Here is a 15,271-nt window from a genome sequence, read left to right on the forward strand (position 1 = left end):
GTAGAGGGGATTGTCAAACAGGATCTGTTAGGTTGTGGAACTAGTGGAATCTGGTTGCTATACTAGGATATTGTATAATGTGCTTCTAAGGTTAGGATGTTTAATGATTTGGTTTGCACTACTAGAGAGATGATGAACTGAGTTTTTAAAATCCTTCGAGTCCCTGCTGTTTTGAAACTCTTTCAGAGAGACTGTCTGTTGGTTTTGCTTGAGGACAAGCAAAAGGATAAGTTTCGGGGAGTTGATATACCATGGATTTTACCCATTTTTACCCATGGTATATAAGTGTTTTAGATACTATTTACTATGTATTGGAGTCTATTGTCTATTTAGAGTATTTACAGGTTCAGGGATGATTTGGAGAAATATGGTGATTTTGGTGCCTTTTGGAGTCTTTCGCAGTGCATAACTGCACAGACGATTCAGATGTTTAGCTCTCGATGGAGACCTTTCCACCGTTGGATTTTGCCCATCTTTTGCCACAAGATAGAGCTTTGAGTTAGCTTTCCAATTCCACCGGTCTAAGGTCAATCCGCATCCTGTAGCAGAAGTTATGCCTGTCTTACTGAAGAGTGATCAGTCTGCTTCGTGAGAGGAAGCTGTCGAGAAGAGGATTGTATGTCGATCGATGCAACAGAGTGCATGTCGATCGACAGGGACATCAGAATGTGGGCTGAGTATATTTTGTGACCAACTGAAGCCCAGGAGTCACCACAAAGTTACCAAAATACCCTTGACGATCAGAAACCCTATTTATGTTATTTCTAAGCCAATGTTGACGGCTACGCTTTCTTTGCTATCTTATTTTCATTGTTTTCTCTTAGGAGAGAAGGGAGGAACTCCTTGAGAGTCCTCCTGGAACTCCTTTGCTTTTGGTTTATTTTATCTATTGCATTTTCATCTATTCATCTATGATTTCTGTGACAAACTTCATGTCTGAATAGATCCAACTGTTAGATCTATGGTTCATATAGGTTTGTGGGATTAGCCCCAAACTATACTTGCTAAGTTGTGATATTCATCAAATTGATTGAACTCAATGCTTGTTCTAGATTAGCTAACTAGAACATAGATCATTAGGATCTTTGATTATCTTGAATTATCCATTTGAGCTTGCATGTCTCCCGTTGAGAAGAACGACAGTTCCTCCTTGAGACCTTGTGGTCATATTCGGCTCGCGCCTAGGCAGATCTAGAAGCCGTCGATCGATATCCCGACAGGTGAATCGATCGGCGCTGCGAAAGGTGTATCGCTCGATATCTCAAAAGGATATCGACCGACTCTTTTTCTGTGTCATCATGCGAAAGGTATGGCCAGAGATCTAGATAATATAACCAGTGATTTATCACATATGTTAAGCGGCTGAGATCTATAGTATCATGCAAGCAACTTGTTAGGCATTTATAGATATTATAATCCCCAATACCTGAATAGAAGCCCTAGATCTAGCAACCATCCTTCCATCAAACAACTCCTTGCCAAGCTGAACAATTATATTGTTCATCTTGTTTAGTGTTTTATTTTATTTACTGCTTTACAATATTCATTTACCGCTTTATAAACTATTAGCCTAGCTTAATCTTATAACTATTAGATCTAGTGTGTGCCTTAGCTCCTTGTGGATTCGATCCCTAAGTACTATAACTTGACCTCTTTTGATGAGAGTAATTCACTCCTTAGGGTAATTTGAGTGATATCACCCTTGCACCTCTATTACCTTATAGGGACCTTCCCATCCAGGAGCGAGTTTTCTGGCTTATTTGTCCCTTGTGTGGTCACAGACTCGCCTTAGGACCCAATCCTCTTTCTGGAAGGTTCTGGATCTGACCTTTTTGTTGTAGCTCTTGGCTACTTTCAACTGGTAGGATGCATTTCTAAGGCGGGCCGCCTCCCTCTTTTCATCGAGTAGGTCTAGACTCAGTGACATTAGCTCGTTGTTCTCCTCCTAGGAGAGAAATTCAGAGACCATGGTCCTTACGTGCACCTATGTGGGTATCACCGCTTCAGCACCATAGACAAGAGAGAAGGAAATCTCCTGGGTAGTCGTCTTCGGGGTTGTCCGATAGGCCCAGAGTACTCCATGTAGCTCTTCTGCCCATCGCCCATGGGCGTCTTCAAGATGCTTCTTGAGCATGTTCACCACTGTCTTATTAGTGGATTCGGCTTGACCGTTAGATTGGGGGTGTCGTGGTGCTGAATAGGAAAGCTTGATGTTCCAGTCCTTGCAAAACTTTCGGAAGTTGTAGCTTGTGAACTGGGGTCCGTTGTCTGTGACAATCTCATGGAGAGTTCCGAAGCGTGTGATCACGTTAGTCCATAGGAATTTCCTGATCTGGAGATCCGTTATCCTGGCTAGTGCTTCAGCTTCTACTCACTTCGTGAAGTAATCGGTTACGACTAGGAGAAAGATCTTTTGTCCCGGTGCCATAGGGAATTTCCCCACGATGTCCATGCCCCACTTTCGGAAGGGCCAAGGAAAAGTTAGCGATTTGAGATTCTCTGGTGGAAGGTTGGAGACTGGTGCGTGCTTCTGGCATTGGCTACAGAGCTTGGCCTGTTTGAAGGACTCCGTCGCCATGGTTGGCTAGTAGTATCCAGCCCTTCTGGCTCTGAGTACCAGGCTCCGACCACTAGAATGGGAACCACACTCTCCCTCGTGAAACTCTTCTAGTATACTAGCGGCTTCTCTAAGGGTAAGACATCGTAGATAGGGTCCTGAAAAGGATCTTCGGTATAGTTTCCCCTCGGAAAATAGTACCTTGCAGCTTGGCGCCTTATCTTTCGACTTTCGCCTCGATCTTCAGGCAAGGTGTCATACCTTAGATAGCTAATGATGAGAGTCATCCAGGTCTCTCCTTCGTCTACTACGGATACTTCTTCAGGCTCCGTCTCCTTTTCGGTTGTGGGCCATTGGAGTACTAGTAGTGGGATGCTCATGTGACTTGTAGTTTCTAGGGCGGACCCTAGATTAGCTAGAACGTCGGCCTGGGAGTTGTGCTCCCTAGGGATCTGGGTGAGCTTACAGTGTCGGAACCTGTCGAGTAGTCGCTTAGCCACGGATAGGTACCTGATCATACTCGGATCTTTCGCATGGTAGTCTCCTTGGACTTGGCTTATGATCAGCTGTGAGTCGCTGAAGACCTAGATGTCTTCTACTCCCATCTATTTGGCGAGTTTCTACGTCTAGCAATGATTTGCTCACGTAGTAGATATGATGTAGTTTCCTCCCTTCACCCCTTACTAGGACCGCACTGACTGCATGCTCTGATACCGCCAGATAGAGTAATAGGACCTCACATTCCAAGGGTTTTGAGAGGAGAGGTGGAGTAGTGAGATAGGCCTTGAGATCAGATAGGGCTTGCTCACATTTATCAGTCCATTGGAAGTCCTTGGGGTCCTTCAGGGTTTCGAAGAAAGCATGCGACTTGTCGGATAGCCTGGAGATGAACCTGCTCAGGGCGGCCATCCTTCCTGTCAGTCTTTGCACCTCCTTCAATACCTCTGTGGGTAACTATATACCCTACGAACTTCCCAGAGCTTACCCCGAACAAGCACTTTGAAGGGTTCAGCTTCATGTTGTATCTCCTGAGAGTGGTGAAGGCTTGTAGAAGGTGTGAGATATGGTCCTCGGCGTCCAGGAATTTTACCAGCATATCATCAATGTAGACCTCCATGGTCTGTCCTTTATGATCAGCGAACATCATGTTGACAAGCCTTTTGATAGGTCGAGCCTGCGTTCTTTAATCCGAAGGGCATGACCTTGTAACAGTAGATGCCCCTTGAGGTCATGAATGAGGTCTTCTCTTGTTCGTCAGGATGCATTAGGATCTGGTTATATCCGGAGAACGCATCCATGAAGCTCATCAGCTGATGACCAGCAGTCGCGTCGACTAGCTTATCGATGTGAGGCAAGAGGAAGGGGTCTTTAGGACATGATTTGTTAAGATCCGTGAAGTCGATACAGACTCTCCACTTCCCGTTCTTCTTCTTGACGACCACTACATTAGCTAACCATTCCGGGTATTGCACCTCTCGTATGAATCCGGCATCCAGTAGGTTCTTGACCTCTTCGTTGATTATCTCGTCCCTTTCAGGAGGGAACTTCCTCCTCTTCTGTCTGACATGAGGAAGCATTGGATCCACTTTGAGTTGATGCATGATGACGTCGGGATCGATTCCAGGCATGTCCTCATGGGACCAGGCGAAGCAATCGGAGTTGGATCTTAGGAAGTCGACCAATCTTCGTCTCAGACCTTCTAGAAGCTTGGAGTCTGTCTTTAAGTTTCGACCTAAGTTCCCTTCTGTGAGTGGGACCTCGTCCATTCCTTCCACTTCCGGCTCTTCGGTATGTGGGGCCGGAAGCTTCTTCTGTAATTGCTATAAGACTTGAGTCTTTCCCTTAAGGGTAGTCTGATAGCAGGACCTAGCATTCTCCTGATCTCCCTTGACCGCCTTGATGCCCCAGGGGGTTGGGAACTTGACCAGCTGATGCAAAGTTGAAGCTACAGCTCCCATGTCGTGGATCCAAGGACTTCTTAGTATCACAATATATGATGAAGGACAGTCGACGACTAGGAATTTTGTGGCTTGATTTATCTCCTCGGCGTACACGGGGAGAAGGACCTCTCCTAAGGTTTGCTTGACCTCTCCACTGAAGCCTACGAGGGGAGTCGCCTTTCTAGTTAGAGCTGTAGGTTCCAACCCTAGATCGGCGAAAGCCGAATGGAAGATTATTTTGCTGGAGCTCCCATTATCTACTAGTATTCGCTTGACCAAACAGTTTGCTATGGTAAGTGAAATGACAAGAGCGTCGTGATTAGGAGCAAGGACCTTCTCTTGCTCCCTTGCAGTGAAGCTAATCTCGTTTGTTCCAAAGAGTAGGCGCTTAGGACCCTCGGCCTTCTGGCCGTTCCTGGCGTTGCAAGTACTTCTATTGGCAGCGTCACTGCTAATTCTGCTTACCTCCGATCCGCCTGAGATGACATGGATCACCTGGTCTTGTTGTGGTGGCAATGCGGGAGCTGCCTCGATAGGGAGACCGGGACCTTCCTTATTTAGAAGGTTCTTGGCCTTATCCGAGAGGAATTCTCTTAGGTAGCCTTTCTTGAGGAGCTCGGCGACTTCCATCTTCAGGGATATGCAATCCTCCGTAGTGTGACCATGGTCACTATGGAATTCGCACCATCGCTTGGGGGTTTCAATTAGCCTTTGCGGCCTTCATCTTAGGAGGCCACTTGATTTGAGGACCCATTTATCGTAGGACACCAATCAGTTCCGGTTTCGATATCGTAAGATGGGAGATGTCGGGCCATGTGGATACCATCATCCCTTTGGATCTAGGCAAAGGGCGGTGTTGATACATGCCCCTACTCGGGGTTACCGGTTTCCCTAGCAGGATTGGGATGAATGGGCTCATCACGATCATTCCTAGTTAGCTTGGAGGACTTCTGATCGTACCTCGGACCGGCTTTGGCCCTACTAGCAACATCTTCTTCCCACCTTACTTGAGCCCAAGCACGAGACAATACGCCTTCCATAATCCTGCACTTGTATTTGATCAGCTCCTTGTAAAGATCTCCCTCCGGAAGTAAACCCCGCTTAAAGGCTGAGATAGCCGTATCAGCGTTGCACTCAGGGATAGCCACTTTCGCTTGATTGAAGCGCGCTATGTAGGAACGAAGGGGCTCGTTCCTATGCTGGAGGATTTCATAGAGATCATCCGAGTTTTTCTCTAGGTCGCGACTGCTGGCAAACTGCTCTACGAACTTATCGCTAAGGGCTGCAAAGGATTTGATGGACTTGGTAGGCCGGTCAAGGTTGATCCGAATCTCCTGCACATGGTAGCTTCCCGTGCGTCTCGAGGGATTGCTACTGCTAGCATGCGTTGTTTATACTGGGCGATATGATTGTCGGGATCCCGGTACCTTTGTACATCTTTATTCTCGGGAAAGAGAACTTTCGTGGCATCTCAACCGAAGCAATCTCTTCCACGAAAGGTGTATCGGAGTAGGACCCCTTATTACTACTTTGAATATGAGGAGCTACCTTTGGGAGCCTTTCTACCATAGATTGAATGGTGCCGAACCTTTCGGAGACCACCCTTTCTAAGTAGGCTGCTAGAGCCGGATCTGAGATCCCAGGATCATCGGGTGAGTACTCTTCGTCCTCCGTGTCGGAATCGCTATCCACTTACACTTGGGTCCTATCGTTCGCAGCTTCTCGGCCTTCGGGTTCGTTGTCGGCGGAGACGGGTCGATGAGGTGCTCCTTCACCATCGCGTGGAGTGTTTAGCGAAGCCATGGGTCGAACCCTAGTTCGGAACCGCTTTCGCTTGTTGCTAATTTCACCGAGGGTATGGTTCTCTTGTCGGAGGACAAGATTCTCCGCTTCTATGGCGTCTAGCTTCTTGGCGCTTTGCTGTAGTTACTTGGAGTGTTTTCCAAGTTGGTCTTTTAGGGTTTGAACTTCTAGGAGAAGTTCAGGACCTCCGGGTATGGTTTCCCGAGCTTTGTGAAGATCGGTAATCTGACTTTGAAGAAACTCGAGCTTGTTGAGGAGCTCGATATCCCTCGGAGTCATCTCTGCTCGGTTAGTGTCGTCCTCTAGTGTCATCGTCACGTAGTTGGATCACTCCCCTCCTTCTAGCGCCAAACTGTTAGAATATTTTTGTGTAAGATCGTTTAAGTACTACGAAATACTAGAGAATTTGTATAACAGAGTTGAATATCGAGAGCAAAGAGATGTTATTGAGTTATTGATCGGGACTACAATGTTTTGGTGGTGTATGAACCCTAGTTCTAGTCGCCTAAACTCTAATCTCTAAGTCTCGAATTGTCGATCCCTCATTCTAAGGTTTGGGCTCCCCTTTTATAGTTGTAGATGTCGGCTTCAAGTAATAGAACTCTTCCATAATCGGAAAAATGGAAGTTTCCCTTTAGGCCGAAAACTTCTATTTTGCTTCAAGGATCGGTTCGATCAAGGGGGTCGGACCTAAGGCAGGGGTCGGTTCCTGGTTCCTTCTTGAGCAAAGGTCCGGAAGTCAAGGACCTATCCGGAAGCTGGAGAAAACTTATGTGTGGATATTTTTCCCCAACAGGCCCATTAGCAGTGAATGGTCGGACGTTACAAATGGTATCATAGCTGATTAGTCATCTCGGTTCTGACCTCAGAGACGTTTTGAGACCTGTCGTGGAGCGCAATGAGGATGTTGCGTTCTTTGAGAGGGGATGAATTGTAACATCCTGAGTTGTGATATATTGAAAGGATTAAGAGAATCGATTTGGCTATCTATGTCACCAAAGTTGACTTACCTTTTCCGTCACACATCCGTTTATAACTCCAGAGTTATGCGTGCTTGAACTGGAGTAGTAAATGGATATGACCTATCGAAAAGTAATTCGCGATAGTGTGTAAATGAGACCAAAGCATATAAAAAGTTTATGTAGCAATGATTTCGAACCTTCGGAAAAGTTAATGGACCGATCATGGCGTTACAAATACATTTATGCGGCACTAGTAACTTCACTAATTAAATAATTAACAACTCTCAATCTATTTATATACTAAACGATTACTATTATTATTACGATCAAAAGATGGGTTAATTTTTGAGGAAATCAGCCAAAACCTAACTAAACTATAACAATATGTTCTGTTTCTGCTTGATCTGTACGAGGGTGTAAAAATTACCCAGTGTTATAAAAACTTAATTATTCTATATTATATTTTTACTAGATTAAGATTCATACCTTATGGGAAATGAAAAAAAAATGTATATATATATATATATTATTTATTTACATTTTACATAATAAATAATAAATATCAAATAGTTGAGAAACCAATAACTATTACATATATAATTAAAGGGAAATTTGGATGCATATACATAGTAGGATTTAAACTTAGTCTTTAACCATAAGAGAAATTAAGCTATGATATTTATGCATTATTTGTCATATTACTATTTCTCACTTTCACCTTTCTTTTTTATTTTACTTTACAAGTTTATAAATTATAATTTGAATTTGTTATATACTTATTCAAAATATAGATTTTTTCTGTATATGACATGTTTTAAATGTTGTAAAAGTGACATATATTTGTAAACTGCTCTAATTTTCTTCATAATCCCTATCTCCATATCATACGTCATATCTTCCATACTATTTAAAATTACAGTATAGTGTAATAAGTTTCTTTTCTCTTTTTTGTAATTTATATCTCATTATCTGCCTCTTGATTCTTCTTACTCACTAATTGATCAGGTAAAATTTTTTATTCTCTAACACTGTTGCCATTCATCATCTCTCTCTAAAGAAATTTTAAAGAATTTCATATATACAAATTTTGTGGGTGTGTCGAGTATTCCATACCATAATATGTATAGTATAGTCATGTAATAGATAAAAATTTGGGATTAGAGTTTATGATTAGGGTTTGGGTTTGGAGTATATGGTTTGGGTATATGGTTTGGGTTTTGGGTTTGGGTTTAGGGTATATGGTTTGGGTTTATGGTTCATAGTTTGGGTTTAGGGTTTGGGTTTAAGGTATATAATTTGGGTTTAGGGTTTGGGTTTAGAATTTTAGATTTGTGTTTAGGGTATATGGATTTGTGTTTGTTTATTTGTCTTTGCCTATACTATATGATTTGGGTTTAGGGTTTCTCTCTCTCTCTCTCTCTCTCTCTCTCTCTCTCTCTGTCTCTCTCTCTCTCTCAATTTCTCATATTATACTGTATTTTAAATTACAGTATAGTATGATACATTTCTTTTTCTTTTCTTTTGAACTTTGTATCTCCATCTCTGCTTCCTAATTCTTCTTACTCACTACTTGATCAGTTACATTGTTTTGTTCTCCAACACCGTCGCCACTCATCAGCTCTCTCTTTAAAATTTTTTTAGAGAATTTCCTATATACAAAGTTTGTGGGTATGTCGAGTTTTCCATACCATAATATGTATAATATAGTCACGTAATGGATAATGGTTTGGGTTTAGGGTTTAGGATTAGGGTTTGAGTTTAGGATATATGGTTTGAATATATAGTTTGGGTTTAGGGTTTGGGTTTAGAGTATATAATTTGGGTTTATGGTTCAGAATTTGGGTTTAGGGTTTATGGTTTAGGGTATATGGTTTGGATTTGGGTTTAGGGTATATAGTTTGAGTTTAGGGTTTAGGTTTAGGGTTTACGATTTGGTTTTAAGGTTTACGGTTTGGGGTTTAAGGTTTACATTTATGTTTTTGGAATAATCTATTCTATATCTATGTTATATATAGAATAGTATATAGTTCAGCGTTTGTAATACACACACTTACTCTTACGCTCATTTTCCTTAAAGGATTATAATGTCTTATTATGGTGCAAATTGACACATTTTTTCTTGCATGGCTATATTCTTAATTGTCAGAGCCCATATGAATATTGAACAAATTGACCCATAATTAAATTAGTGTGAGCCCATAAATATAAATAATCACTATTATTTATTTACAATCATTTCAAGGTAAACAAAATCTTCACTCAGCTCATGTTTATTGAAAGCTTCACTCAGCTCATGTTAACATAGATATACAATATACAAGAGATTTTTATTGAAAGCTTCACTCAGCTCATGTTTGCTTTCATGAAGCAATATTCATTTTTCGTTGTAATAAGAGCTTCAAAAGTAGACTTATTGAGCCTGAAACAAGTACCATACAAACATTTAAGGTCGTATACCACACGGTTCAGAGACATAAAATCACAATTTTCAGACTTCAACGAGGGAGTGGTCCTTGCGGCCATCAAAAACAGTCTTAATCCAATCAAGAAACCTCCTAACCAGCCGATCAAGAAGGAACCTCTCACCAAAGGACAACACTCCTTTTCTTTGAACAACCCGAACCAGAAAAAGACCTTCTACCTCTAACGCTAGCAAGTTATGTTCATATCATCAACGAAAAGCTAACTCCAAAGAGGAACTGATGAACCTTAAATCGGGAAGGATCACTTTAGCTGGGTGTTGGATATGACCCGAGAAGCGATGGCACTTCTGGAACTAAGATGGATTGAAAGGATCGTCAAGAGATGTTGAATGCCTCTTGATATACTCACGATGTATGGCTAACCACCTAAGAACGATTGTAATGCGTTGGCTAACCACTAAACAACATACAAAGATGATTTGGCTGACCATCAAATCAACAAGCCGGTTCAAACCGATGAACTAGCTAAAGAACTCTCTTTCTCACTCAGAGAAGAAACGAAAATAAACTCCAAAAATGATATGATTTTATTCATGGATGAGACTACATATTTATAGTGTTTGTAGTCAAAGACTAATAATGAGAAATGTGGAAAACAATACATAGAAATTAGATATTTGACCAGTCAAGGCACATAAAATAATGCTGAATAGCAAAAATTGCCTTATGCATTTTCAAATCAGAATTTGAAGGTACGATCACCATTTCCGACCCTCTTCTCATCTTCATCGAATCTGTTTTGTCTCTTCCTTTGATTTTTTTGTTTCTGCACAAAATCAAACCCGTTAGAAGCAAAATGTTTCTTATCTCCAAAAATCAGTTACTCCTTTTCAAACACAGTTTTAAAAGGAAAGTTAATGTTTTGAAACCTGATTTGATTTCTTGAGAAGTCCAAACATCCTGAAAACACTTAATAAAGGCTAGCAATTAAAATCCTCACACTGTCAAAGTGTTTAGCTCTCGATTTTTAGGTGATCACTCAGAGTTCTTTCCACTGGTTCAAAGGATGATATGAAGTCAAAATCAGCAATCAAAAACCAAAAGAAACTTTATGGATAAAAGAAAAGAGAAAGAAAGATAAAGAGATTTTTGTGTGGATCCGCCTTAACTGTCCTAAGGCTGGGTTTCTCTTCAGCCAGCAGAGTTTCTCTTCCACCACTCCCCCTAGATTTCTCTTTAGAAGTGATTCAACCCAAAAACATTTACTTTTTAATTGTTTTTTATATGGCGATCACAAGGGAGTAAAGGAACAGCCCGGATCCAAGAAATAAGAAAAGAAAAACTTGGAGAGATGAAAAGATTAAAAGATGAATGAAAACAAACCAGCCAAAGTGGCTCTGATACCAAATGATGAACCCTAAATCGTGAAGGATCACTTTAGCTGGGTGTTGGATATGATCCGAGAAGGCGATGGCACTTCTGGAACTGAGATGGATTGAAAGGATCGTAAGAGATGCATAATGACTCTTAATATACCCACGATCTAAGGTTAACCACCTAAGAACGATTATAATGCGTTGGCTAACCACCAAACAACACACAAAGATGAATTGGCTGACCACAAAATCAACAAGCCTGTTCAAACCGATAAACGAGCTAAAGAACTCTCTCTCTCTCTCACTCAGAGAAGAAACGAAAATAAACTCCAAAAATGATCTGATTTCATTCATGAATGGGTAATAATGAGAAATGCGGAAAACAATACAAAGAAATTAGATATTTGATCAGATCTAGTCAAGGCACAGAAAATAATGTTGACTGGTCAAAAAGGTAAAATTGAGGCAGACTGGTCAAGGTTCGCCAAAGTGTCCAGGTTCATCCACATTGATCAGGTTCATGGCGGACAGAAGAAGGACACACGCGGTACTGTCCAGATGGTCCGCCGGGTGAGAATCCATGTCCGTCTTCGGGTCATTCACGACCCAAGCTAAGTATGGCTCGACTATTGTCTTTAGAATGTCGAGATGTCGGGAAAGACGAGCTCTGGTACGGTCAGTTCGGTCTTCTGGTCGTGGTTCCAATCAAAGCTCCATTCTGGACGTATGCGGGTCAATACAGTGGACAGAACGTGCGGTACGGTCGGTGATCAGCACCAACTGGTGGAGAACCCTTGGTCGGGTCGAGCTGGTTGACAAGATCGCCACCTTGGGCTGTGTCCATGATCCGAACAGGCCGGTGCTCAATCCACGGCACATCAGGAACGCTGATCCGTTTAAAGAAATAAGAACAACAAAGAGGAAGGAAACAAAAACGACTCCAGTAGATAAGAAATAACGGTAACACCAAAAAGAAACTTCAAACCTAAAAACACTTCTAGCAAATGGAGCAGAGAAATTGAGAAGGAATCACCAAATTCACCTCCACCACCCCAGAAAAAGAGAGTCAACATGACCCGCTAGGGAAGTACATCGACACTGACAAAGCCCGACAAGGCCAACGAATTGAATCCTGAATCCACCTCGCATACAAACAACACAAAAATAACTTGACGCTTTTCTGAAAAGCGTGATAAGGCCAAAAAATAAAATCCCAACTCCCCCGTATACCGACAAGACAAAAGTATTTTGATGTTTCAAAAAATCCAACAATGCTGATTACCCCGACTTTGTCCCACGGTAAGACGATATAAACTCGATGTTTCAAAAATCAGTGAAACAGAACGATGTTGAATACATAGTTCAAGAATTTTTTTTGAGAAATCAACTGCTCGTCCTACGACCTCGATCTGTGTGAGGGTCCAAGATACTAGCCCCTTCCTCTGAAGAAAAGAATTGACTTCATTAATGAAGGTTCGAAGTTATGTAATTTTGTGAACTCAATAAAGGCATATCAAAAAAAGAGCTGAAAACAATATAGGAACACGAGCACCAATTACCGGATCCGACTACGAAATAACCTTTCACGAACACGAGAATGTCGACCTCGACAAGCCTCACAATGACACATTTATCATGCACCTAGGCATTGGAGGATGCAAGCTCTCACAATTAATAGTTGACACATGTGGTTGATGTCCTTTTCTATGATTCCTTCAAACGAATGGGTTATAACATTATTACTAAAATAGAATTAACACCATTAATTGGCATCGTCGGAAAAAAATGACCTATTATATAAGATCAATAGAACCCATGTTCGGAAACTTGCTGGGTGATACGCGTGCGGCACATTCGGACCTAGCGATTTATTGAAAAAGTAGGAAAAAGTCTAGGAATATGCGTGGAAATTTTTTTTGTACTTTTGTACATATAATAGTATACTATAATATAGGGAAAAAAATTCATTTAAACTATCAACTTTCAAATTTGGTCGAAATAAAGCACCAAATTGAGCAAGTTGTTTTGAAAATGTACGTAGCCAAAGTAGTTTTTATTTACATAAACAAAATAGTTTTTTGATGCATTGTAAACTGAGAAAGTGAAAGGTTTCATCACTTTTATGTCAGATCAATAAAACACGTTATGTTGTATAGTTCTTATATTTATAGTTCTCTATAAGTGTACAACTATTCTCCACAAGTAAATTGGCAAAACGTGCATTGAAAACTGGATATATGTCACTGTTCTACTCTCTTTACATGCAGTTATCAAACTTTTTACTCATCTATCTATATTTATATAAAGTTTACTTTGCTTTCTCCTGAACTATGACACATAGGATGACAGGTTGTAAATTGGTTCATTCTTTGGTTCATTCTGCAGTCGACATGCGGCATTTTTAATGAAATGCAGTGTTGCGGATTTGTGTATAATTATTTGGGCTGAATCTTGGCCCGTACAGTGCTTTGATTCTCCAACTGTAGCCGCCGTAAAAACTCAGGGTTCATCTTCTCCTGTTAAATCTTATTAGTTCTACCATCCATGGAAGTTAATAAGAGTATGTATCGTCGCATCTATTCTGGTACGTCTGTTTCGGTATTGATTCATCTCATTCAATGATTCTTACCCCTCTTCCAAGGGGTGCATCTACACCTATAAAATGGGTAAGGCTTCATTCCTTGAGAATCATCCTCAAAGCTCATTACTTTAGCTATTTTTCTCAAGTTTTTTTTTTGGGACTTTGCTCTTCTGTTTTTATTTATTGTAGTCCTAATGGTGATTAACCTATACTGTGAATGAGAAAAGATCCCACTCGGTTCTGTAAATAAAGAATTTTTTGATTTCCAAATTGTTATCTATTTTTTGACTCGGTCACTTTTCTGAGGATGAATCTGTTAGTACCTAATTGTTTGTATTCAAACTGTAGGCGACGCACCAAAAAGTTGGCTTGGAGAGAAGCCAATTCTATCAATTTCATTGTTTTTCCAGGTACTTCATCTTTGCTGATTAAAAAGAGTCCAATCAGTTAAGAGCCCAATCATTTAAGAGTCTCTACTAGAATTTTCCTAGAGCATATTCCCAGATTTGAAGTTAGATTCTTGACCTTTTGTTATCTGATCTCTTGACATATGTCATAGCATAATCTCATCTACATATCACCTTTTTACAGTTTATTGGGTTTTGTTAAATTTTGGAATGTTTTGTTAAAGCTGTGTACTTTATAAATCAAAGGCATCTTTTTGTAAACTTATGATTCTTAACTACAAGATGTCTGATTTGTTTTTCTTTTTTAATTTTTGGTAGTAGCTCAGATAAGAAGAACACATGGATCTGAACAAAAATTTCCATGGCCACCGCTTCTGTCATTATGACTGAGTGAACGTCTCCACCTTATCTGTGACACTTTACACACCTTCCACCTACAGCTTCGCCTCCTTCGATATCGTTTCATCATAGTGGTTGCTCATTGAACACAACAGCAACATACACCGATAACATTCTGTCAGGGAGACAGATTAATGGCTCTCATTGGTGAGGTGGATGAGACGAAGATAAAGGTTGCTTCAAGGTGTGAATGTTTTCTGAACTGATCTGTTTTTAAAATCTATTATTCAGAAAATATGATTTTTCCCTGGGATGTTGATACGATAGAATTTTCTTATCTTGCATTATTTCCTATTTTCAGTAATATGTACCACGGTTTAATATTAATCAACTATTTTTCATGGAATGTTGTTCAATATATGCTAATTTGTTTATGGGTTTGCATGTTCTTATATGCATCTCAAATTTTCTTAATCATTTGTGTTTGTAGAGAGAACAGAATTCTAGAATGAAGTGTTCTTGAGTTGTAGTGATGACATTTTTTTTTTGTCTTAGAGCAAATAATAGAAGTATGGATACTCAATTACTGAGAGAAGCTTTATTTCGGAGAGCAAGAAATAAACCATACACGGCTGATGGTGTTTGGCCATTGGGAAAATGCAATTTTTTTTAGGTAAAACAGAAAAAATCAAGTTAAGATATGTAGAGTCCATATGGAGCAGAAGCAAACGTTCAAGCACTGGGAAAAATGCTATTGAAGAAGAAGATGTAACGTACCTTTGTATTGTAAGTGTTACTGAGACTTAATTGTAAAATTAATCTTCTTAAATTCTTAGTTAATTTATCTCTTGAACTGTCTAAACATGAAACAGGATGTCGAAGA

The 15,271-nt window shown here is 40.5% G+C and overlaps 1 protein-coding gene and 1 long non-coding RNA gene across 2 annotated transcripts; one reads left to right on the top strand and one right to left on the bottom strand.

Moving 5' to 3' along the window:
- Positions 1–4,377: 4,377 nt before the first annotated feature.
- LOC130495693 (uncharacterized) lies at positions 4,378–5,127 on the bottom strand. Its single transcript, XM_056987164.1, has one exon. The coding sequence runs from the start codon at positions 5,125–5,127 to the stop codon at positions 4,378–4,380; it is 750 nt and encodes a 249-aa protein (XP_056843144.1).
- Positions 5,128–13,478: 8,351 nt separating this feature from the next.
- LOC130495988 (uncharacterized) lies at positions 13,479–14,832 on the top strand. Its single transcript, XR_008935020.1, has 3 exons — positions 13,479–13,727; positions 13,991–14,052; positions 14,368–14,832. It is a non-coding gene; the product is annotated as an uncharacterized LOC130495988 (long non-coding RNA).
- The last annotated feature ends 439 nt before the right edge of the window (positions 14,833–15,271 follow it).

This window comes from Raphanus sativus, chromosome 6 (genome assembly GCF_000801105.2).
Source record: "Raphanus sativus cultivar WK10039 chromosome 6, ASM80110v3, whole genome shotgun sequence".
Classification (NCBI taxonomy): Eukaryota; Viridiplantae; Streptophyta; class Magnoliopsida; order Brassicales; family Brassicaceae; genus Raphanus; species Raphanus sativus.